The sequence below is a fragment of the Papio anubis genome, chromosome 3, assembly GCF_008728515.1.
Source record: "Papio anubis isolate 15944 chromosome 3, Panubis1.0, whole genome shotgun sequence".
In the NCBI taxonomy this organism is placed as follows: Eukaryota; Metazoa; Chordata; class Mammalia; order Primates; family Cercopithecidae; genus Papio; species Papio anubis.
Genome location: NC_044978.1, coordinates 66,584,369 through 66,608,405, shown reverse-complemented (window position 1 = coordinate 66,608,405; position 24,037 = coordinate 66,584,369). Strand labels below are relative to the sequence as shown.

General features: G+C 39.8%; 2 protein-coding genes across 13 annotated transcripts in view; one reads left to right on the top strand and one right to left on the bottom strand.

The window, feature by feature from the left end:
* The window catches only part of NUDT6 (nudix hydrolase 6), a 31,207-nt gene extending 9,820 nt beyond the window's left edge, over positions 1–21,387 (bottom strand). The window contains exons 1-3 of one of the 3 annotated variants that reach the window (XM_003899158.3): positions 21,121–21,387; positions 16,189–16,392; positions 10,973–11,028 (exon numbers count right to left, since the gene is read on the bottom strand). In XM_003899158.3, the coding sequence (XP_003899207.1) occupies positions 10,973–11,028; positions 16,189–16,392; positions 21,121–21,358 (498 nt within the window). In that variant the 5' untranslated portion in view covers positions 21,359–21,387. The other 2 variants (XM_003899160.3, XM_031664299.1) reach the window with 2 other exon arrangements.
* Positions 21,388–21,393: 6 nt separating this feature from the next.
* Positions 21,394–24,037, top strand: part of SPATA5 (spermatogenesis associated 5) — a 405,297-nt gene continuing 402,653 nt past the window's right edge. For all 10 annotated transcript variants that reach the window (XR_004182692.1, XR_002522188.2, XR_002522189.2 and 7 more), the window contains exon 1: positions 21,394–22,091. Coding sequence is in view for 7 of the 10 variants with exons in the window: in XM_021938774.2 (XP_021794466.1) it covers positions 21,929–22,091 (163 nt within the window). In the remaining 3 variants the exon portion in view is untranslated. The remainder of the gene's footprint in view (positions 22,092–24,037) is intronic.

Sequence of the window (24,037 nt, the reverse complement as noted above, 5' to 3'; positions counted from 1 at the left end):
TATAAGAACTCGGTCATATTCAGTGAATGAATTAATGGGTCCCTACCCTTAACTCTTGAACACCCAGTTTATGGGGTCAAGTCACTGTTCGGTCTTTTATTTCTTAAGATATTGGGGTAGGGATGAAGGACTGGAATATGTGGGTAGGGAAAGAGAAAGGACATGTAAGTGTCAATTTAGATATGTGTTTGAATTTGTGCATATGCTAATGTTGAGGGTTAAATTTTCCCTTGCAAAAAACACTTGACATTAATGCCTGGGGAGAGTGAAGTACGTAAAAAAAGGAGAGAAACTGGCTTGGATATCTGAAAAGAATGCCAATTAGTTATTTATAATAAGTAAATAAGTATCTATAATCTATATATAATTTATTAAACATTAAATATAAATTAAATATAGCTAATAGCTATCAGTTATATTGAAATATCACCTAATAGCAAATATTTGCAGAAATTAAATTATTCCATGTCTTATTTTTATTTCAACATTGAACTATATGTTAATTCTTAATTTTCATATTTTGTTGCTCTCTTAGATGGATCTCTGTTTATAACTTTAAAAAATCAAAACCAAGGCTGGGCATGGTGGCTCACGCCTGTAATCCCAGCACTTTGGGAGGCCGAGGCAGGTGGATCATGAGGTCAGGAGATCGAGACTATCCTGGCCAACACGGTGAAACTCTGTCTCTACTAAAAATACAAAAAATTAGCCAGGCGTGGTGGCGGGTGCCTGTAGTCCCAGCTACTCGGGAGGCTGAGGCAGGAGAATGGCGTGAACCTGGGAGGTGGAGCTTGCAGTGAGCTGAGATCGTGCCACTGCACTCCAGTCTGGGAGACACAGCGAGACTCCGTCTCAAAAAAAAAAAAAAAAAAAAAAAAAAAAAAAAAAAAAAAAAAAAAATCAAAACCCTACTTAGGAGTGTCATTCCTACTTAATCCACAAATAAACTGTCTTATATAATTTGAACTTCTTTAGCTTCTACCAGTACCAACTGTCTAAAAGTGTAGGGGGAACATGACTAGATTCTGAAAAGCATCACTTTCTTGTTCTTAAAGGACCAATTATTGGCAGGTTTGAGAATCAGCAGAGCCAGGAAGCTCAATGTGCCAGTTTAGTGGTTCTCAAACTTTACATCAGAATCACCTGGAGGGCTTGTAAACCAGAATTGCTGGGCTTTATCCTCTAGAGTTTCAGATTCCACAGATCTGGGGTAGGGCCTGAGAATTTGCATTTTAATAAGTTGATGCTGTTATTGTCTCTCAGCTCCAAATCTACCCTTCCGTACTTGCTTAGTGATGCTTGAGCTGGGATTCTGCTAACCAGTTTCTGCTTTGCCAGCTGACTCCCTTTTATGCTCCACCATTAGACTGCAAGGCAAGAGGAGGAAGGGACTAGCTCCTTACTGTGGGCTTTCTGTGTGCTCGTGGTTCCTGTGAGTTATCACTGCTTCAAGGCTGCTTCACTCTAGCAGCAGCAGTTCCTTTCCATAGTATCAGCAGAATCCAGTTTGCAGTTATCCTAACATTTCTAAGAGAAGCTTCATTTTGCATCCCCTTCCCAAGAGGCACCAGCAAGCTGATGCCTCATTCTTAGAGATATGGGTCCAAATAAACCAGCAGCAGCTGAACAGCATGAGGTTTGCGTTTTAGCTGTGTATGGTCCCACATGAAGGAACCCACAACCCACCAGAATGGCATAATGATTACTCTAAACTGAAGACATTGAAGATACAGCAGATGCAGAAAGAAGCATTTCTGAGCTTCCCTTATCTGATTAAAGGCAAAGCTTTCTGAGAATGAAGCTGCCATTAATCCCCTGAGTAGGAGTGGGGGATTGAGGGGGTTGAGGAAGCTTTCAGCCCGGAAGGAGACTGACGTTAGCACCTAGATGAGAAATTGCATAACAAAACCTTGTCAGAAGCTACCATGCCTGCATGTTTTCACTAGTAGCCCTATACCCCTCTTTCCCCTTTCACTAAGATGGTATAGTATATAGTATATAAACCCTTACTCCTGGCCAAGCCATTCCTTATAGAGTACTCTTGAACTTTTCTCCTGTTAATCTATCTGTTGTCAATTAAAGTACCATCCCCTCCACCCAGTTCTAAGTTGGTAGAGGAAAAGTTTTCTTCCCCACCTACTTTTTTGTTTGTTTTAGATGGAGTCTTCTCTGTCACCCAGGCTGGAGTGTAGTGGCATGATCTTGGCTCACTGCAGTCTCCATCTCCCAGGTTCAAGCGTTTCTACTTCCTCAGTCTCCTGAGTAGCTGGGATTATAGGCGCACACCACTATGTCCGACTAATTTTTGTATTTTTGTAGAGACAGGGTTTTACCATGTTGGCCAGGCTGGTCTTGAACTCCTGACCTTGTGATCCGCCTGCCTTGGCCTCCCAAAGTGCTGGGATTATAGGTGTGAGCCACCGTGCCTCCCCTATTCCCTACCTACTTTATGACTTAACCTCTTTGGTTGACTTTCCCAGTCTGTGAAATTAGGAACAGGTTGCTATGATGATTAAAGTAGGTAATTAATATACAGCACATAGTGTGTCCGGAGTTGGTTCCTTCCAGTAGGTTTGTGGTCTTGCTGACTTTGAGAATGAAGCTGCGGACCTTCACGGTGAGTGTTACAGCTCTTAAATGTAGCACGGACCCCAAGAGTGAGCAGCAGCAAGATTTATTATGAAGAGCAAAAGAACAAAGCTTCCGCAGCATGGAAGGGGACCCTAGTGGGTTGCCGCTGCTGGCTGGAGTGGCCAGCTTTTATTCTCTTATTTGTCCTCGCCCATGTCCTGCTGATTGGTCCATTTTACAGAGCAGTGATTGGTCCATTTCACAGAGTACTCATTGATCCATTTTACAGAGTGCTGATTGGTGTGTTTATAATCCTTTAGCCAGACACAGAGCGCTGACTGGTGCGTTTTTACGGAGTGCTGATTGGTGCATTTACAATCCTTTAGCTAGACACAGAGTGCTGATTGGTGCATTTTACAGAGTGCTGATTGGTGCATGTACAATCCTCTAGCTAGACAGAAAAGTTTTCCAAGTCCCAGTCGACCCAGAAAGTCCAGCTGGCTTCACCTCTCAGTAGGATAGTGTGAAGCACAGGTTAAACATTCACTAAATGCTAAATGGTGGTATTAATAAAATCTAGTTTCTTAATGTCTTACATTAAGTTGATTTTTCTCAGTAGTTTTGTCATATTATAACATTAAAGTTGCATCTTCCAGGCTTTTAGATCATAGCATATCTTATTCAATAGGTTCTTTTTACATTTGGATCTTTTGTTATTTGAAGGCGAATGAGGATGATCATTCATATGTACGCCTGTGTTTATACACGTTACACAGAGACAGTCCCATTATTTGTTTACCCCTCTATGTGCTGTTATACTTTACATCTGCCAACATAAAAGCGGTCTTTTCCACATAGGAAATTTTAGGAGTGCTATTCACATATTTCCACTCATGAGTCACAGACAGAACTAGGACTTTGAGAGGTCATCTCTAATTCAGGTATTCTCTGATAAGTCACTCAGTGCCTAACACACCTATGACAAATGGTTCCCTGGCTTCCACAGTTTCTCCAAATCCTTTAACAAATATTTGGAGGCTAAGACTGCAGACTAGTCAATAAAGATGCACAAGGATTCCTTCTCTACTTGCGGATGTCATATGCTCTAATAACAAAATATAATGCAGAATACTGATTCATATAAATATCAATATCTTGTGCTCTGTTGTAGCCACAGGATTACTCATACTTTTCTCATACAGTTATTTTCATCTTATAGTTAACATTTCTTCAGAAAGTTGATATTTCTACTTCATGGGGATTATGTTGACTTTATTTTTCTGAGGGAACAATTACGGCAATCAATTATCTTTCATAAGTTAAGTGAACACTCCTAAGAGGTCATCAGTTCTGGTTGCCATCCTGAATATTCCAGACTATTTCTGATTTTAAATACACTGTTCTAATATTAAATACTCTATCTTTTGCTGAGCCCCCAGGCAAGGGGAGGCTGTTTTCTGTAGCCAGAAGAAGGGTGCTGCTTCTGCTGGCTCAGAGGGTTCAAGAGAATTTGAAATTCAATATTCTCATGTCCATTCACTCAGGGGCGCAGGATCCCCACTCTTCTCCTGCTAGGGGATTGGCTTTGACACAGGACACTTATCAAACTCTACTCAGTCTCCTTTGCAGCCCTGATATTCTTACAGTTGGATCTAGGCCTGATTCTCAGTATGGCCTTTGTGCCTGGAGAATATGGGGGTCTCTTTAAATGGTGCCATGGAGGTCTTGGGGTTTTCATATTGTGCCTTGAATTGACAGGCTGACTTGAGCTTGTCATTTTTATTTTGCCAAGGCATCTAAACTAGTTAACAAAAGTTAGCCATCTCCAAAGCTATATAATTATTATTACCCCCTGTACTGTTGAAGTGCCATGGCTACCAAACAACTCAACACTTCAGTTTCCATCTGTACCTCATTCCTTTTCACATATAACAATCTTAGTAACTGCTATATTACTATATGCCAGGGCTTATCACTATCCAACTCTATGGATGCCAGAATGCTGACTGGACCTGGCAAGTAGGACATGTCAAGTATTCTAAATGTCCGAGTAAGACATCTGGGCACTAGAGGATAGGAGATGCCCTTATTAAGTGTTTAGAAGTATAGTTGTCAGAGGTGTTTAAATCAGAGTGACTCCATCTTGTAAAGAGGCTGGGTAAAATAAGGCTGAGACCTGCTGGGCTATATTCCCAGGAGGTTAGGCATTCTAAGTCACAGGATGAGATAGGAGGTCACAAGATACAGGTCATAAAGACCTTGCTGATAAAACAGGTTGCAGTAAAGAAGCCAGCCAAAACCCACCAAAACCAAGATGGGGATGAAAGTTACCTCTGGTCATCCTCACTGCTCATTATATGCTAATTATAGTACATCAGCATGCTAAAAGACACTCTCACCATGACAGTTGAGAAATGCCATGGTAATATCAGGAAGTTACCCTATTTGGTCTAAAAAGGGGAGGAACCCTCGGTTCCGGGAATTGCCTGCCCCTTTCCTGGAAAACTCATGAATAAGCCAACCCTTGTTTAGCATATAATCAAGAAATAACTCTAAGTATCCTTAGCAGAGAAGCCCAAGCCACTGCTCTAGTATGGAGTAGTTGTTTTTGAGACGAGTCTCACTCTGTCGCCCTGGCTGGAGGGCAGTGGCACCATCTCGGCTTTCAGCAACCTCTGCCTCCTGGGTTCTAGTGATTCTCCTGCCTCAGCCTCCCGAGTAGCTGGGATTACAGCATGCGCCACCATGCCCTGCTAATTTTTGTGTTTTTTTAAAAGTAGAGATGGGGTTTCACCATGTTGGCCAGGCTGGTCTCAAACTCCTGGCCTCAAGTGATCCACCCGCCTAAGCCTCCCAAAGTGCTGGGATTATAGGCACCAGCCACCGCACCTGGCCTATTCCTTTACTTTCTTTCTTTTTTTTTTTTTTTTTTTTGAGACGGAGTCTCGCTCTGTCGCCCAGGCTGGAGTGCAGTGGCGCGATCTCGGCTCACTGCAAGCTCCACCTCCCAGGTTCACGCCATTCTCCCGCCTCAGCCTCCGAGTAGCTGGGACTACAGGCGCCCGCCACCACGCCCGGCTAGTTTTTTTTTTTTTTTGTATTTTTAGTAGAGACGGGGTTTCACCATGTTAGCCAGGATGGTCTCGATCTCCTGACCTCGTGATCCACCCGCCTCGGCCTCCCAAAGTGCTGGGATTACAGGCTTGAGCCACCGCGCCCGGCCTATTCCTTTACTTTCTTAATAAACTTGCTTTCACTTTACGGATTTGCCCGAATTCTTTCTTGTGTGAGATCCAAGAACTCTCTCTTGGGGTCTGGATCAGGACCCCCTTCTGGTAACATAGTAGTCTGTAGATCTCTAAGGTATGGGCTATTTGGTGCACCTTGCAATTATCCCCACTCACAGCACTTGGAGTAATACTTTTTTACATTTTGGAAGCAGCATATATCATATTTGGGAATACTTCTCCAATTCATTTCTACTAACAAAAAGCTTGGATCCTTTCCTCCTACTGTGAATTGTAAACTAAAAATAAAATCCTAAACCCCTACCAAGTGAATGGACCCCCTCTCTTGACCAAAGGGACCCCCCAAAAACCTTATAAACTAAATCCCCAGCCATGATGGGTAGGGAAGTTGGACACACCTCATTATACCCCTTCTCTTTTGGAGTTTAGGCACAACTGACGATTATTATGTTAACACAGAGGTCATAAGGTAACAAAATGGACTCTTTGTGACAATACGATACCAAATTATAAACAGGATCTAAAGCCATGCTAGACAAGGGCTAAGTCACACACCCCTGCAGGTCACTCTGACCCAGTGTATTATTGGTTAACAGACTTCTTTATTTTAACTTAAAACATTCTTTCTGCTGAATCTAAATTTTTAGACAAAGCTTCACTTCCTTAATCAATTGTAAGTTAGAGAATCTGTGAATCTACCTATAGCCTGTAAGCTCCCTCTTTAAACATCCTGCCTCTTCAAAACATCCCGCCTTTTCAGGCGAAATCAATGTATACCATCCACGTATTGATTTATGTCTCTGCTTGTAACTCCTGCCTCCCTCAAACTTATTAAACAAAACTCTAATTCAATTGCCCACTGGCACACGTTCGCAGGACGTCTTGACACACATTTCCCAGACCATGGTCACTCATTGGTTCAGAATAAACCTTTTAAAAATGTTTTACAGAGTCTGATTTTTCCATTAACAGCATTAAAAAGTGGCATTCTGATTTATGAATTAATCTCTTATTACCCTGAATTAATCTAACTCAGAATCCAAACAACTCTGAGTAAAGAAAAAAATTAAAGTTTGTTAACTTGTAAAGGACGAACTGCTGAATCATGTGTGCTCTGAAAAGTTCAGCCATCTCAGTGAGCCAAAAACAAAAGGATTTTTTTTTTTTTTGAGACAGAGTCTCGCGCTGTGTCACCCAGGCTGGAGTGCAGTGGCGCGATCTCGGCTCACTGCAAGCTCCGCCTCCCAGGTTCAGGCCATTCTCCTGCCTCAGCCTCCGAGTAGCTGGGACTACAGGCGCCCGCCACCTCGCCCGGCTAGTTTTTTGTATTTTTAGTAGAGACGGGGTTTCACCATGTTAGCCAGGATGGTCTCGATCTCCTGACCTCGTGATCCACCCGCCTCGGCCTCCCAAAGTGCTGGGATTACAGGCTTGAGCCACCGCGCCCGGCCTAACAAAAGGATTTTTAATAAAAACTTCTTTCTTTCCTACTTATAGTCTACAGTCTTTATTTGGGTCTTCTAAAATCTGTAAAAATAGATCATCATCCTAGGTTTTGAGAAGAACTGATAATTACTCTTTATCTCCTTAAATTAATCATCTCCCCCCATCCCAGCTTTTTTTTTTTTTTTTTTCTTGAGACAGGGTCTTACTCTGTCACCCAGGCTGGAGTGCGGTAGCTTGATTATGGCTCACTGCAGCCTTGACCTTCCAGGCTCAAGCAATCCTTCCACCACAGCCGCCAAAGTAGTTGGGACTACAGGTGCACACCACCATTCCTGCCTATGTTGTTTCTTTAGTTTAGGTTTAGTGAAAAGATTCCTCTATAGGCTTCTGATTCTGCCTATTACTAGTTGTGTAATGTTGAATAAGTTATTGTAACTTCTCTAAATCTCAGTCCTAAAATAATGGAGATAATAATAAGTATGATTATTAAATGAGAAACGTTTCATGGAAATTATTTCATGCAAGTATTTTAGGTCATCACAAATTATTTGATTATCTGGTTTTACTTCTACTGACAGAGCAAAACATGATAGAATTAAAATTTTTTTTTTTTACCCTGAAAACCTCATAAACTAGGATCAGGAATGTGTGCTATAACAGAGGATTAAGTATTAGCAAATGTTTGGCTATGACTTTTTAGGAGGCTAAAGGCCAGAACAGAGCCTTCTGTGTACTATAGGCTGGTACTACCACTTTATTAAGGTTTTTAATTCTCTTTAGATATGACTATAGGTTCTAAGAGCCACCAAATAAACCATTCATGAAGCTATCTAGGGTTAATTACTCAAAAGTCACCAAGCCTAAAGGTATGACCTTCAAATGACTGTAAAGGCCATACAAAAGAAACTCAGAGTGGAAAAAGGGAAAACTCTCCACTTGAATCTTTATAAGTAAACATTACAGGATGAACTCAGTTATTCCAAAGAATGACTAAAACAGTGCCACTGTGAATTGAGTTTTCCCCTACAATGGGATGACACTTATTTATTTGTTTTGTCATTAGGTCTGGATCTCCCTTTGTTTCCTATTTTGAAAAACACTAAGAAACATTTCAGAAAACACTTTCATTTATTTGAAACTAAGATGAATAAAACTAGAGAAGCATTAAGTGCAACCATGATTAACAGAGAACCATAAAAGTTTCAGTGGTTTACCTGGAATTCAGGCAAATTTATTAAACATAGTTTTCACTATTACCCTGTTTTAAAAATATAGCCCAATTCAATTCTTTCCTTTTCAATTACATATTTCAAGTACAGATTGCTCTGGGAGTTTGATTTCTGTAAGCAGAACCTGTTAAGTCACTTGTGTTTGCAGGTTTTATAAGGAAACAAAAAATCCACTCAAAAAACATAAAGCTGTCTAGGTTTGGAGTAAGACAGTTCAGCTATGTCTGCGAGGAAAGCTCCATTTTTTTCAGACTGCAATGTAGTTTTTAACATTATCAGACCCAAGTTTGTTTTCTGTGAATTTCTGTGTTTTATTACATGAATAATAACATGGATAGATTCTTATTTGGTAGATTAACCAACCCTGAAGGACTGCTTGGAGTGGAACAATCATGTTATCTGGCTGTCTTTCAGCCTCTGTTACAGTCCATAATGAAATTTTATTTGAGAAAATCACTTCTGAAACCCAGTGTGCTATTTAAAAAACCTTCATGGTTTACCCTTTTCTTTCCACAATACCAAAGTGGCTTAGACCACATTTTATCTATACATTGTATAAGTATTTATGCCATGTACATGAAAGATACATAGAAATACAAAATTACCACATTACAATATTTTGTTTGACCATTGAGTCTAACTCCTAAATTTTGTAAGTGGGGAAACTTAGGTCCCCGAGTCAGAAAGACAGTTAATGGCATGGCCAAATCCTAGGGACCCGGGTCCGGGTCTGCTGATGCAGTTTTGTCTCAATAACATCATTCACATGAGCCCAGGAAAGATTAAATAAATTTTGGTGACCTACTTCTTCTTTAAAAGAAAAGAGAGATAATCAAAGGGATATACTTAGAAGACAGTAAAACCCTTTTATGGTATCTCTTTAGAAGTAACTGCTACATACCAAGGTCTAGTATTTTTTTTAAACATAACAAAAGAAATTAACTAATTTATGTTACTTGTACATACAGGATTTGTTAATAATGTTTGGGCATATCTTCTGTCTGCTATATTGGAGAGAGTTATAATATCCACTTTGGGTTGAAGCCAACTTCTCAAAGTAGAAGTGGCAAAGGGATTGGAACTCTGGTCAGTCTGGCTCCCAAGTCCATTTTGTTTATATCAGCTCCCTCTCATTGGGCATACTGTTGTCAGGCTAATTTGCATATTGTTATTAGATTAATCTTGTCCATATATCATCATCATCATTTTGTCATCACAATCAAAATCTTTTAATTGTTACTGTTTCCATGTGAAGTCTAAACTCATCTGCCTGGTTCTCAGGCACCCCATAAGTAGGCCCTATTTTTACCACTCAATCATGCCTCCTACTCTCTGGTCATTACCATTACATATATATATGTCCCAATTCAAATACAAAACTTATTGAGGGCTAGGTAAAATACACTTTAGGTGTTCTATAAATTTCTGTTGAGGACAAAAAGCTTAATTCGAATCAGAGATCCTGCCTTAACTAAAACTTCAAAGTTACTTGGAGCCATGAGAATAGTTTTAGATAGCATTTCCAAGAAATGTGTGATACTGCTTTCAGCTATCATTACGAACATTAATTTAAAATTTAAGAACATATGTGGTGGGGAAAAATGTTTGACTGTCCACTAATATTTGCTTAAGTCTCAGAAAGTGTCAAAATCATTATTCTCTTTCACTTTTACTTCTGACTCCCGAGCATGAAAACATCTGATTCCTAATCATATCATGGTACTTCTCTGGGAAATATTTGTTGCTTCTAGTCACCTAGACTCCTTATCTTGGTACCCAATCCTCTTCACATTGTTTCCAATCTAGCTCTCAGGTCAAATATCTTACCACTGTCCACACTCTGGGCCACAATGAACTTTTTACCATTATTTCTGAATTACGTCAGTCCCTTTCTGAGCTCTGTGCCTTTGTACAAGCAATTCTAATTTTATCAGTTTGTTTATCTTTTTTCTTCTGCACCTGGAAAGCTCCTGCTTATTCTTCAAGACCTAGTTTAAATATCACCTTCTCTGAGAAGTCTTTGGGGACTTCTTCAGGCAAAGTTAACTGCTATCATCTATTGTATGACTGTCTTTCCAAATAAATAGTAAGTTGCAGGGCATAAGGTATATTGTCTTACTGCTTTTTCTATTCTCAGCACCTGGACCAGAGTAGAACTCGTTGAGTGCTGAATGAATGGAAGAATATCTTGATAATATATTCAAACAGACTTGTCTTCCCAATTAAATACAGTCATTTATAATTTTCCTTTAGCCACAAAGTAATAGACAGTAACACTTGAGTGTTACCTGGAAATTTTCAAGACCTGTATAAGTATGTTGGTTTAAATAAATATCTAAGGTGATCCATAACTGCTTAGAAATTATTTTTTAAATATCTTACTATAACACCCTAGGCATATTAAAATTTCTACATTTTATTCTTCTCTAGAAAGAAATAAACATTTAGAAAGCAATTTATAAAACAGAAGCAGCTTACTTTATTTCGATCTTGTACAACCAGAATTTTTCTAGTACTTTCATCAAATACAGCTCCTATTGGGGGAAAAAGAAAAAATAATTGAGAAATATTAATTTCCTTCACTTTAATCTCCTCCCACACTCTCTGTGGTGATCAAAATTCCACCTATACTTGAAGCCCTGGTTCAAATATAGGTGGAGTATTCCTTATCTAAAATGTTTGAGAGCAGGTGTTAGATTTTTCTGGATTTTGGAATATTTTCATACACATAATGAGGCATCTTGGGGACAGGACCCAAGTTTAAACATGAAATTCATTTATATTTCATATATACCTTATACACACAGGCTGAAGGCAATTTTTATACAATATTTTAAATAATGTGCATGAAAACCAAGTTTTGACTGCATTTTGACTGTGACTTGTCACATGAGGTCAGATATGGAATTTTCCACTAGTGGCATCATGCCGGTGCTCAAACACTTTTGGATTTTGCAGCATTTTGGATCTTTGATTTGTAGATTCGGGATGGTCAACCTGTACTACCTCATCGATGAAGACACTAAGTGCTTGTCTTAGTCCATTTGGGCTGCTATAACAAAATAACCATAGACTGGATAGTTCATAAAAAACAAACTTGACTGGGCGCAGTGGCTCACGCCTGTAATCCCAGCACTTTGGGAGGCCGAGGTGGGCGGATCACGAGGTCAGGAGATCGAGACCATCCTGGCTAACACGGTGAAACCCCGTCTCTACTAAAAATACAAAACAAATTAGCTGGGTGTGGTGGCAGGCACCTGTAGTCCCAGCTACTCGGGAGGCTGAGGCAGGAGAATGGCGTGAACCCGGGAGGTGGAGCTTGCAGTGAGCTGAGATCGCGCCACTGCACTCCAGCCTGGGTGACACAGCGAGACTCCGTCTCAAAAAAAAAAGAAAAAAAACAACTTATTTCTCACAGTTCTAGAAGCTAGGAAGTCCAGGAAGTCCAAGATCAAGGTGCTGGTAGATTCAGTGTCTGATAAGGGCTCATTCTTCTAGCCCTGTCCTCACATAGTGAAAGAGGCAAAGAAGCTCCTGTGGGCCTCTTTCATAAGGACACTAATCCCATTCATGGGAGCTCTGTCCTCATGATCTCCTCACCTCCCAAAGGCCCCACCTCTTAAAACCATCACACTGGGGATTAGGTTTCAACATACGAATTTTAGGGGGAACAAACATTCAGACAACAGATGTGCTTACAATATTTATTGAATAAATGAATTGACTTCTCATTTTTATTCCTTGAATCACTATCCATAGAACACCGGCTGTGCCCCCTGATGATCCAAATCTCAAATATCTCAATATTCATTTCAAGAACTTTCTGAAGCCAATTAAATTTTCTTATTATGTATATGTACAACTTTATAATCTACTAATATACTGCTTTGGAAGAGTTCTTTGTTTTATATATAAGTTCTAGTCCATTTCTTTTGTTTATTCATTCATCATACACATTGCATATTCTTCCTTTTTAAAAATATTTCCCTTTGGGCAATGTTGGGTCAAAAATACAAATGACAGTTTAGTGATTTTTATTATGATCATTTAGATGCTATGATTTAAACATTATTTGTATTTAAATAACATGGGATGATTTTTTTAAAAGATACTTTCTACATATTTGTCCATGCTTCCAATATTGACTGAGTTCCTATATATAATGTATATAGATCCTATGTATATTAATTGAGCTCCTACTATGTACCAGGCATTTTTCTAGGTGCTACAGATATAGTGGTGAACAACACAAATGAAACTCCCTATCCTTATGGGGCTCCTATTTGGGTATGTATGTGGGGAGGTGCCAAAACAAGCAAAAAATACATTATATAGAATATTAGAAGGTGATAAATGCTATGTAGAGATAGAATATAGAGAAGGAATAAATATGTGTAACATGGGGAAAAGTAATTGAAATGCAATTGAAATGAAAACATCACACTTGAGTATTTTAAGGCAGGAAGGAAAATCACCAAGTGAGATATAATTAACATTAACATTGGCTTCTATTAGAAAACGTAAACTATAATTTAATTGGACTTTACAAGAGGTAGAATGCCAAAGAAATGCCAAGGAAACTTACTCTTAAATTTTAATAATTTGTGGTTACTCAAATTGAACTTCTCCCTAATGAATTCACTGTAAACATGAGCACAGCATCAGAGACAAAACCAGCACCACTAAAGCACAATTTGAGCGACCCCTGCTGGTCACAACATAAAAATTATTATTATGATTAGGCACTGTGCTTCAATGTACATTAGCTCAGGTATAAGTCACAATAATCCTGTGAGTGATATGAGTGTCTGACTTCATACGGCTCTAAATGGTAGAACTGGGACTAACAGCCAGTCTGTCTGGATTCTAGGCAGGCACACTCTTCTCACTGTGCAATGCTGCCCCTCCACAACACTGAAACTGCTCTCTGAGAAGGCTCACATTTCTATTCCATTCATTAAAAAAAAGTGAGTATCTACTTTATGACAGTCACTGTCTTTAGCCTGAGGATATCATGATGACCAAGATAGATAAAATATCTGCCTTTATGGAGTTTGTATTATTGTGGTGGAGATTAAGTGATACAATATAATTAATTATATATACATGATATAACAGAATTTTAGACTGTGATAAATGCTATAAAGAAAAATAGAGCTGGATAAAGGGACAAAGAATGATGGCACTGGTGTGCAGGGAGAAGTCACTTCTAGACAGGAGAGTCAGGAGCTTTTCTGAGAAGGAGACACTTGAGCAGAAACTTCGGCTATAAAGAACTAGATAAAGAAAGTTCTGGAGAAGCGTGCTGCAGGAAGAGGAGCCAGTAGATGCCAAGGCTCTGAGCCAGACACAAGCTTGCTAAGTTTGAAAAGCAAAAGAAAGCAATGGCTCATGCAATTCCAGCCACATCTGCCTTCAGTAGTTTACAACAAATATCAATTATTTTTCTTTCCACCTAAAACTCTGCACCCCAGCCTGGGCAACATGGCGAAACCCTATCTCTATGAAAAATATAACAATTGGCCTGGCATGGTGGCGCATGCCTGTAGTCCCAGCTACTTGGGAGGCTAAGGCAGGAGGATCACTTGAGCTAAAGAGGTCGGAATGAGCTCAGATCATGCCACTGCATTCCAGCCTGGGTGACAAAGTAAGACCCTGCCTCAAAAGAAAAAAAAAAGAAAAACAGAAAACAACTCTGCATCTTTCCAGAACAATTTCTTACATTACCTTGTCCACACCCCCAATAGTGGCTTCAAATCCTAGTTAGTGCTCAAGATTGGTCAAGTTCTGTATTTCCTATTCTTTGAGCTGCTCTAAACTATAATGCACAATATAGTACTTAGTTAACAACAGGTCCTTCATAGGATACTCTTTTTGCATATATTACCAATTCTGTGGTAATAACTGGAAACTCTTAAGAGTCTGTGCCCGTGAATGATAATTTGTATAACTTTCCATTGAAGTGTGAGGCTGTCACTAAATTATTGAGTAGAATCTTTTGAAATAGAGCTGAACGGAGAGTTTCTGAATGTCTACTTGCTACAGGGAAGCAAGACAGGGACAGAGAAGACATCATTAGGCATTCTTGAACAACTCCTTGAAAAATCTTTAGAAAAGCCTTGAAAAGCCTTTAGAAAAGCTTTGAAAAGCAAACTCCCTTAGAAACTCTTGTAAATTATATAAAGGCAAATAAAATTATTAATTAAATAATGTTTTATTGCTTTCATTTATTAAGGTAATAAGGATTCCTTACTATTATAGTTTTTCTGGAAATCTAAGAATTTCCTTAACCCTAGTCCTTAAAGGGTAGTACTGAGACCACCACCACCAGCAGCAGCAGCAGCAGCAAAAACAGAAAAGCCAGGAAAACCATCTGAATTTTCAGGCCCCACCACAGACCTACTGAATCAGAAACTCTGGATATAGGGCCCAGCAAGCTGTTGTAAGATTCCAGGTGATTTTGATGCAATCTACAATTTGAGAACCCCTGTCTTACTCCGAGGGAAGTCTTCTCTCAACTTTCTTATGTCTCTGAAGTTAATCAGCCACTTCAAAATTCTACCCTACACTTAAATTACACTATTTAAACAACTATTCGGCACAATAATGTAAATATTATTAAGAAGTAATGTTCAAATCATTGAAAAGTTGGTTTGCTTTACCTGAAATTCAACATAAAAGTTATCATTTACTTTACAAATTCACATAATTAGTGCTAACATGTTTTACTCTACAATAAGTTTATTCCCTGATCCCAATTCAGTGCTACTATTTGAGTAGTGAAGTTTAATTATATGTGTAAAATATATTCAAGTATATCTTTTGGAAAACTAAACACTAAACTTGTTCTCTGTGTTGCTGTCTACTGATTGAGGCAAACTTCATCTATTTAAAAAGCACTATGTAATAGATACTGTAGCTCCCTTGTCCAGTTTTGCTTTCCGTGGTTTCAGTTATACAAGGTCAACCATGGTCTCAAAATGTTACATCACTACTCTTGTGCTTTGGGGCCATTAATAAGTAAAATAAGGGTTATTTGAATCCAAGTACTGTGATACTGGGACAGCTGATCTGATAATAGGGAAGGCTACTAAGTAACTAACGGATGAGTAGCCTATAGATACACTGGACATGGGGATGATTCACAGCCTGGGTGGGACAGAGCAGGATGGTGAGAGATTTCATTGCACTACTCACAACAGCATGCAATTTAAAACTTAAAGAGTTTTTTCTGGAATTTTCCATTTAGGCCATAATGCCTGTCATTCACCTCACTTCACCTCATCATGCAGGCGTTTTATCATTTCATACCATCCCAAGAAAGGTGAATACAAAACAATATTTTGAGAGAGACCACATTCACATAACTTTTATTACAGTATACTTTTATAACTGTTCTAATTTATTATTAGTCATTGTTAATCTCTTACTGTGCCTAACTTATAAATTAAACTTTATCATAAATATGTGTGATAGGAAAAAACATGGTATATATATAGGGTTTGGTACTATCTGCAGTTACAGGTGCCCACTGGGGGTCTTGGAACACGCCCTGTGCAGATAAGGTGGAAAAACTGTAATCATTTAATCAAATAACTCATTCCACATGAATAAACTATTTGCTTAGCTGTAACAAGCAAGAAATTGGGTGAACTTCTAAAAAGTTAATTCTGGTTGTCATGAGTTTGAATTACCTGCAACTCCTACTTGATGTGAAGCATATCCTGGTAATCTGCTGGGCCCTTCTCCCAGCCACAGAGTCAACGTTGATGAATCCGATTCTGCATGGTGAAAGCAGAAGCCCAGGGAAGCGGCGGGGGCAATAAATCGGCTTTGGAGGATGGGAATGTGCAGCCATACAGCTGTTCTACCTTCTGATCGCCATTGCTGTACTGCAGCTAAATGCAGAAGAAAAAAGTCTAAATAATTTCCAAAGAAACAAGTGGAATAAATTAAAACTCACCTCAGGGTTTCACCTCCTCCATGAAGCCATCTTTAAGCAAAAGAGGTCCCTAAATGTCTTGTTCACATCGTTGGCACTGGAACTACCATGTTTTATAATAACCACCTTGTTTATATGATTTTTCCATCAGACTGAATTCCTTCAGAATAAAGTCAGTACACTGCTGACCTTTATATCCATACCACCAAAGACAATGCTTGGCACATAACAGATGTTCTGTAGTTTCAGAGTGGACAAATAAACGGATTTAAACCAAATCAAATACCATTTTAACGCTGTTCCTTTTAACATCCTTAGGTTTAATATTAATGACAATTATGGACTTCTATTTTTTTTCTTCCTTTAGGAGTTCTGTTATGTTTTTAATGTATACATTTCAAGGTAGTTAAACTTTGTTTTTAAATAACGTATGCTGGTTCTAGAAATTTTGAAAAAAATATGAAGAAATCAAACTTCACATTTTACTAGTACATAGGAATAAAATTCTAATTTTACTTTATTACAGATAATATCATGATGAACATAATCACAGGTTTTCTATCTTTGCCTTCTTTAAATTCTCTTACTTTATTACTTAAGATTGAGCCAGGAGAAAAAGATGCTAATATCTATTTGAAACTAAGTTCCAAGCACTTTATATATATTAGCTCATTAAGTACACAACCATGAAAGGTATTACTACCTTAAGTTTATGGGTGAAGAAATAAATACTTCAGTTTTAGAGTTTTTAGAAAAACTTTTCAGATCACTTTCTTCATCCATCATCTCACTTAACCTTTATAATAACCCTGTAAAGCATGTGTGTGTGCGTGCGTATGTGTGTGCATGTGTACACGCATGTAAGTGTGTGTGTGTGTCTGTCTTTGGGGGTTGATTATATATCTAGTAGTTAATTAACTTTCCCTTCTCTTTTCCCTAGCTCTGCAGTAAGCTCCTCTCTTTTAAGGACAATGTTCTCTACCTCTTTGAAAGTTGGTGTGCCTAGCACAGTGACAGACACATGGGGCCTTTAATAGAGACTTCCTGATTGGTGTTAGCATGCAGTGCAGTTATGGGATCAGGTCCTACTCACCTTGCTCTTTCTCTGATGACATCTTTTAAAAATGGAGGTAAAGTACATAAAGTGAAATGTACAAATCTTAAGCGTACATTTCATGAGATTTGACATATGTATATACCCGTAACTCACACTTTAACACTATAGAACATTTCTATCACTCCATAAATTTTACATGTGCTCCTTCCCAGGCAATCCTTCCAGTCAAATTAAAAGGCTAATTTCTAAAAGCCATGCTATTTTCTTACTGTTTTATATCTACACTCTTTGTCTTGGAGAATCCACTCTCACTGCATCAGCTGACATCTACATGAGGATGGCTGCCCAGTCCTGATCTCACTGAACACTAAACTTTCTGTTCTCCGGTTGCTCCCAGACATTTTCTGTCCTGAAGATTACCACTTCAAACTTAATAAAATGTGTTCAAAACTGAATCTTTTTTTTTTTTTCTTTTTTTTTTTTGAGACAGAGTCTTGCTCTGTCGCCAGGCTGGAGCACAATGGCGCAATCTCAGCTCACTAAAGCCTCTGCCTCCTGGGTTCAAGTGATTCTCCTGTCTCAGCCTCCCAAGTAGCTGGAATTAAAGGCACATGCCACCACACCCAGCTAATTTATGTATTTTTAGTAGAGAAAGGGTTTCACCATATTGGTCAGGATGGTCTTGATCTCTTGACCTCACGATTTGCCCACCTCAGCCTCCCAAAGTGCTGGTATTACAGGTGTGAGCTACTACACCACTACGCCCAAACTGAATCTTACACCCCAAACTAGCTTCATTTATAAGCTTATTTATTTCTGGCACCAATGCTTGAAACCTTAGAATCATTTTTAAATTGCTTTCTTCTTTTCTCTAATAAGCTTTATTGCTTTTTCTTCTCCCACCTCCCATTCCCATTGCTCATATCTATCCTTCAAAGTCCAGCTCATATTCCATGTCTTTGACCAAAGTCTTTCCTAACCACTGCTCATGAGCTCACCATTATATGAATTTAAAGACTAGTATGTCTGTACAATTTATTAGAACTTATTACATATGACCTAATGATATCTCTTCCATTAGCTATTTTTTCGAATCCTATTTAATATTTTATGCATTTGCAATCCTCCAGGTTAACCCTACATTATGCACTGGGGCTCAATTTGTACTAATAAAATGATTGGTTTGCCTAAAGTCACATAGCTAGTTGGTGGCATGGCAGGGACCAGAACCAGCACTATTTCCTTACTGATGCAGATATATTATGTGTGAAGCTAACAAAATATTGCCTGATTATCCCTCTAACTTTAGTTGTTGGTAACAAAACATCAATAGTTCATGTTCTGAAAGAATATGAATAGTTGGCTTCTTATTCCACTAAGAATATGGACTCCTTAGTCCATAAAGACTAAGAATAGTCTTTATTCTTAAAGACTAATAGCGGACTTCATGTGTAAATAGTCTTTCTTTATAGGCCCTGCCATCAGTTAGTTTTGTTCAATTATAACAACAGAACCAGCAGTAGTTCTTCAAGGTAGCATAGTGCAGTGAGTAAGACAGGTGTAGAGCCAGGGCAAGTAACTTTTTCTCTCTGTGCCTCAGTGCTGTCATCTTTAAAATGGGAATAATAATACTATCTACCTCAAAGGGTTGTTAGGAGGATGAAATGAATCACTATTTGTAAAGATCCTAAAACATCTACCACTAAGTGCAACAAACTTTGTTTTATTGAAAAAATATAACAAGTATTTGGTACTTAAGTTTACAAATTAGTTTCATCTTTGATCAACGCATCTATCCAGTAATTAGAGCTGGTGTTATTCACAAAAAGCAAGCTAAGAAGCAAATATTTTCAGTGGCAATTTGCCTAATGCCTGGCTAAGCACATGGCAGAACCTGGTACTTGAACCCAGAATGTGCAACTCCAAATCGAACAGCTTTCTGCTTTGCTGATTGGGGTAGTGCTTTGTTCACCTGTTTGGTCGTTGATAAGTATCAGTGTGTGCAACACCTGTGTCTACCCACACACTGGAAGATAAATTGATTGATTCTCCTATTAGCGACATCGTTGCAGTCTAAGTGGGCTTGTCAGCAATTACTACCAAGTAGGAGAGAAAATAATGTGAAGAGGTAAGAAGTCGGGAATGAGGATGAGTAAACATAGAAAAAACTAGCTCAATTATATTTACAGATATGTTTCTTGCCATATTGCTCAATAAGATAAAGATTATTTTGAGTTTCCAGTGTGAGAGATCTTTCCATAGTCGAATTTGCATGCTAGGCCTTCAATTAGATTATAAGACCCTCAGAGACAGTTTGAAAAACTGCTGCACCACTAAATCAAGGACTTCTTCCAAAGTGAAGGCTCCTCCATCCAAGCTTTCTTATCACTGGGCTCAAGGTTCAAAGCCAGTAGAAAGTTTTCTTATTGAAGACTGAAACCACCCACCACCTTTCCTGGTTAATCATAAAAGAAGCGTTATTCTAAAAAAACTCCAGTTCTTGCTGGGACAGCTATTGACCCAATTTGTATACAAATGTGACACTTTGAACCTCTCTGGTTTAGTATTTGATAGCCCAACAGGGTGACTATATTCAATAATGATTCAGGCTGGGTGCAGTGGCTCCAACCTGTAATCCCAGCACTTTGAGAGGCCAAGGCGGGAGAATCAGTTGAGCCCAGGAGACTGAGACCACCCTGGGCAACACAGTGAGACACGTTTCTAGAAAAAATAGAAAAAAGTCAGCCAGATGCGCGCCTGTAGTCCCAGCTACCCAGGACCTGAGGTGGGAGGATTGCTTGACTCGGGGTTGGAGGCTGCAGTGAACCGTGTTCCCACCACTGCACTCTAGCCTGGGAGACAGAATGATACCCTGTCTCAAACAAACAAACAAACAAACAAACAAACAAAAAACCACTTGTACATTTAAAAATAACAAAGAGTAACTGGATTGTGGTTGAATGCTTGTGGTGATGAATATCTCATTTACCCTGATGTAATTATTACACATTATACACCTGTATCAAAATAGCTCATATACCCCATAAACATACACCTACTATGTACCCACAAAAATTAAAAATTAAAAAAGAAAAAGTCTCTTTGGTTCACTCAGTCCCCCACCCGTATTAGAATGTAAGACAGTTTTTTTTCCTTGGGAAAAGTGTCCGACAGAACCAAGGCTCGGTAAAGGATAGTAATAATGTAATAATATTAACAAACATCTACTGAGCTTTAAATATGTGGCAGGCACTGTGCTGTGCACTTTATATGCATTATCCAAATTTACTCTCAGTAATTCCAGGAGTTCCTATTACCGGGGTCTACGTAGGAAGAAATGGTGGTTGACGGCAATTTCCGAATGCCCCACACTAGAAAGTGGACCAGCAACCAGGGTTGCAGATCCCAAGTCCGGAGTCTTCACCATTTCACCCAACCGCCTTAGAGGCCTCCCAGCAAAGGGTCTAAGCACAAATGCTCCAGAAAACAAGTCCAGGTCACGCGTGCCTTCTCCCCTTCCCTCTGGGCTCGATACTGGTGCACAGAGCGACTCGGGAGTGGGGGCCGCGGTTACTTCATTAGAAAAGCTCTGAAGCCCCGGGAGCCCTTCGTCCCAGGCGCACTTGCCCTGCAAACCCTTCTGGAAGGCGGCAGCGTCCAGGCGGTCCAGCGCGTCGAGCCGCGCCAGGCGCACCGAGATGCCCCCGAATCTGTCCAGCTCGCCCTGCAGATCGCACGTTCCAACTGGGGGATTCCGCACGTAACCCTGTGCGCCCGAGGCCCCGCGGCAACCCGCCGAAGGCCCAGGGCTGTACGTCCGGGCAAGCACCGCGCGCCAGCCGGCCCAGCTCAGTAGCAGCCGCATCTTCACGCTGCCTCATTCGCCCAATGCCCAAATGACCCTTCCGCGCGCCGGGGCGGAGATCGCGGCCGTACATTTTAGAAGAGTGCCATCAATTCCCTCAGAGTTGAGCTGGGGTTACCACTCTGCAGAGCTATGCCAAGAAGACTGCGAAGTCGTCCACCAGCCCCTCTCAGCAATTTGTCCCGCTCCAATTAAGCGGAGAAAACCTCCTCCCCCACCGCCACCCACTTATTTTGTTTGGTAGTTTAATTCAATAGACGTTGGTTTAGGAATGGGGAAGCCGGGAGGAGATGCAAAAACGTCCTGTTTTTCAGGAATTTACAATCTAAGTGGCAGTTCCGTTCCCAGAACCTATCGTCTTTCGCAGACGCCGTTCCAGCTGTTCCAAAGATTGCTGGTTTTGAAAACACTCAGTCCCTCCCACCACGCTGTCCGCTGCTGCGCTCCACTCTGGGGATTACGGCGTAGGGGCGGAACCTCGCTGACTTCTGCCCCGGAAGTTTTTCTCTCAGTGGAAGCGCGCACGTTGAGTCGGCTTTTCTACTGCATCGGCCAGGGTGCCTTGGGATCATGTCTTCCAAGAAGAACAGAAAGCGGCTGAACCAAAGCGCGGAAAATGGTTCGCCCTTGCCCTCTGCTGCTTCCTCTTGTGCGGTGGCACGGGCTCCTTCTGCTGGATCAGATTTAGCGGCAGCCGCCGGGACTCTGACGGTGACCAACTTCTTAGAAAAGGGTAAAGAACTCCGGGAGGGAGACTAGAGGCCGAGGGGCGCAACCTGAGGGGAGGGAGACTCAGTGATACTGGCTTGGGGTGCAGAGACTTTTGAAATTTGGGCGTGGCATGGGTCTGAATGCGGCACCGAAGCGTGTAAGACTTCTGTATGCAAGAAGCATGCAAACGTAGCTGCGCCTGCACTGGAGAAGTTAGGCTGAAATGGTTTATCCGTATCCAAGGTGTCTCTTGTAAATTAATTTGATTTTTTAAGTTGCACTTGAAACTCTTTGTCTCCTTTAACATTAACGACATATTTAATTGCAAAATTTTTCGTAACTAGCTAACATGGGATACTTATCCTAAAAAACTAAATAACCAATAAAGTAAAAATGTGGATCACTCTGCCTTTAGGAGTGATGATATAGCATTTTCTTCCAGTACTACACAGGTTGTGATATTTAATAACTGCTAGTAACTGCACACTGGTGTTAGCAGTATATATAGCTCATCTAATTTCTACAGAAGCCGTGACCGATGGGTATAGTAATGACCGTTTTATAGGGGAAGGAAAGGCAATGTGATTCCATTCAGGCTACACAGGTACTAAGAGGCAGAGCTGATATTTGAGTCCAGATGTGTTTGACTTCAAAGCCATTGTCCCAGATGACAGCTCCCTTGATTTGGGAGAACGAATTTATACTTAAAAGTCTTATAAATTGAATTATAAATTGAAATTTTATATTTGATGTGTAATAGCTTTGAACAATGGACCAGACTAAACTAGTGGCAACATTTTTTATGTCTAATCAGACCTTAAAGACGGTTTAGAGTTCACATGGTATTTTCACTCTTCCTTAGGTATGGGAGGACAACTTGTTCTGTCCTGAAGGTTCAACTTGTTTTTGAACTAGATCCTTCCCATTGACATCTAAACATGCTCATTTCTCTTCCACTTTAAATCAGAACAAAAGCTCCACATTTTCTTCCTGTAACCATCTCTCTGTCCATTGCCAAACTTCTAAAATGGAGTGGTCTCTGCCGCCTCATCACTTACATACTCTCCTTAGCCTATTCCTCTTTGACTTCCACCCCGTGATTCCATGGAAACTGTTCCTGGTGTGGTTTCCGAGCATCTCCATGTTGATAAACCTTACTTGACCAGAGCAACTTTTAGTATTTTTGACCATTTCCTCCTTCTTGAAACACAACTTCTTATTTGTTGTCAAACTTGCCTAGTTTTCTTCATCTTTGTTGATGTTTCATCATTTTCCTTTGCAGGCTCGTCTTCTTCCCTTGACTATTAAATGTTGAAGTTTGTCAATTCTTAGTCCAAAACCTTTTTTTCCTCTCAGTAAATCCTCTCTCCCTAGCAAGTTCATCCAGTGCCCAGAGTTTCTCATCCATAGTCTCTTCAGTGTCAGATTTATATTTGTAAATCTTTTGTTATTGTGCCTTGATATAGTTGTCTTTTAGCCAAGTGCTTCTCAAGCTCTCTGTGGTGAAGACTTTAACATTTACAATAGGTCACAGGTCGGCATTTTTGTAAAATACAGTCAAAATGATTTTCTAGAAAAATAAGGAAAAAATTTTATTAAACAGATGTGAAATTATTCTGCAAATTTCAATAAAAGCTTCTAAACACTTACTCTCATGTTTTGCACTTGTCATGAAGCACTGACAAATCGTCGTGGGCCATATTTTGAATATAGTGCTGTACAGTCACTCTTCTCATGAGTGTCTCAAAGATACTTCAGGACTAACTTCATGAGCCCGTATTTCCTCCAACAAAACAAACTTTCATTCTGTTCAGTTTTTTGCATTGCAAAATTCAGAAACCTAAGAGTCATCCATGACTCTTCCCCCCTATATCTCACATACCTAGTTCACCACTAAATCATGTTTATTACCTAAATATTTTACATATTCCTCTTCTACATGCCATTCCCACTGTTTCTACCTTAATT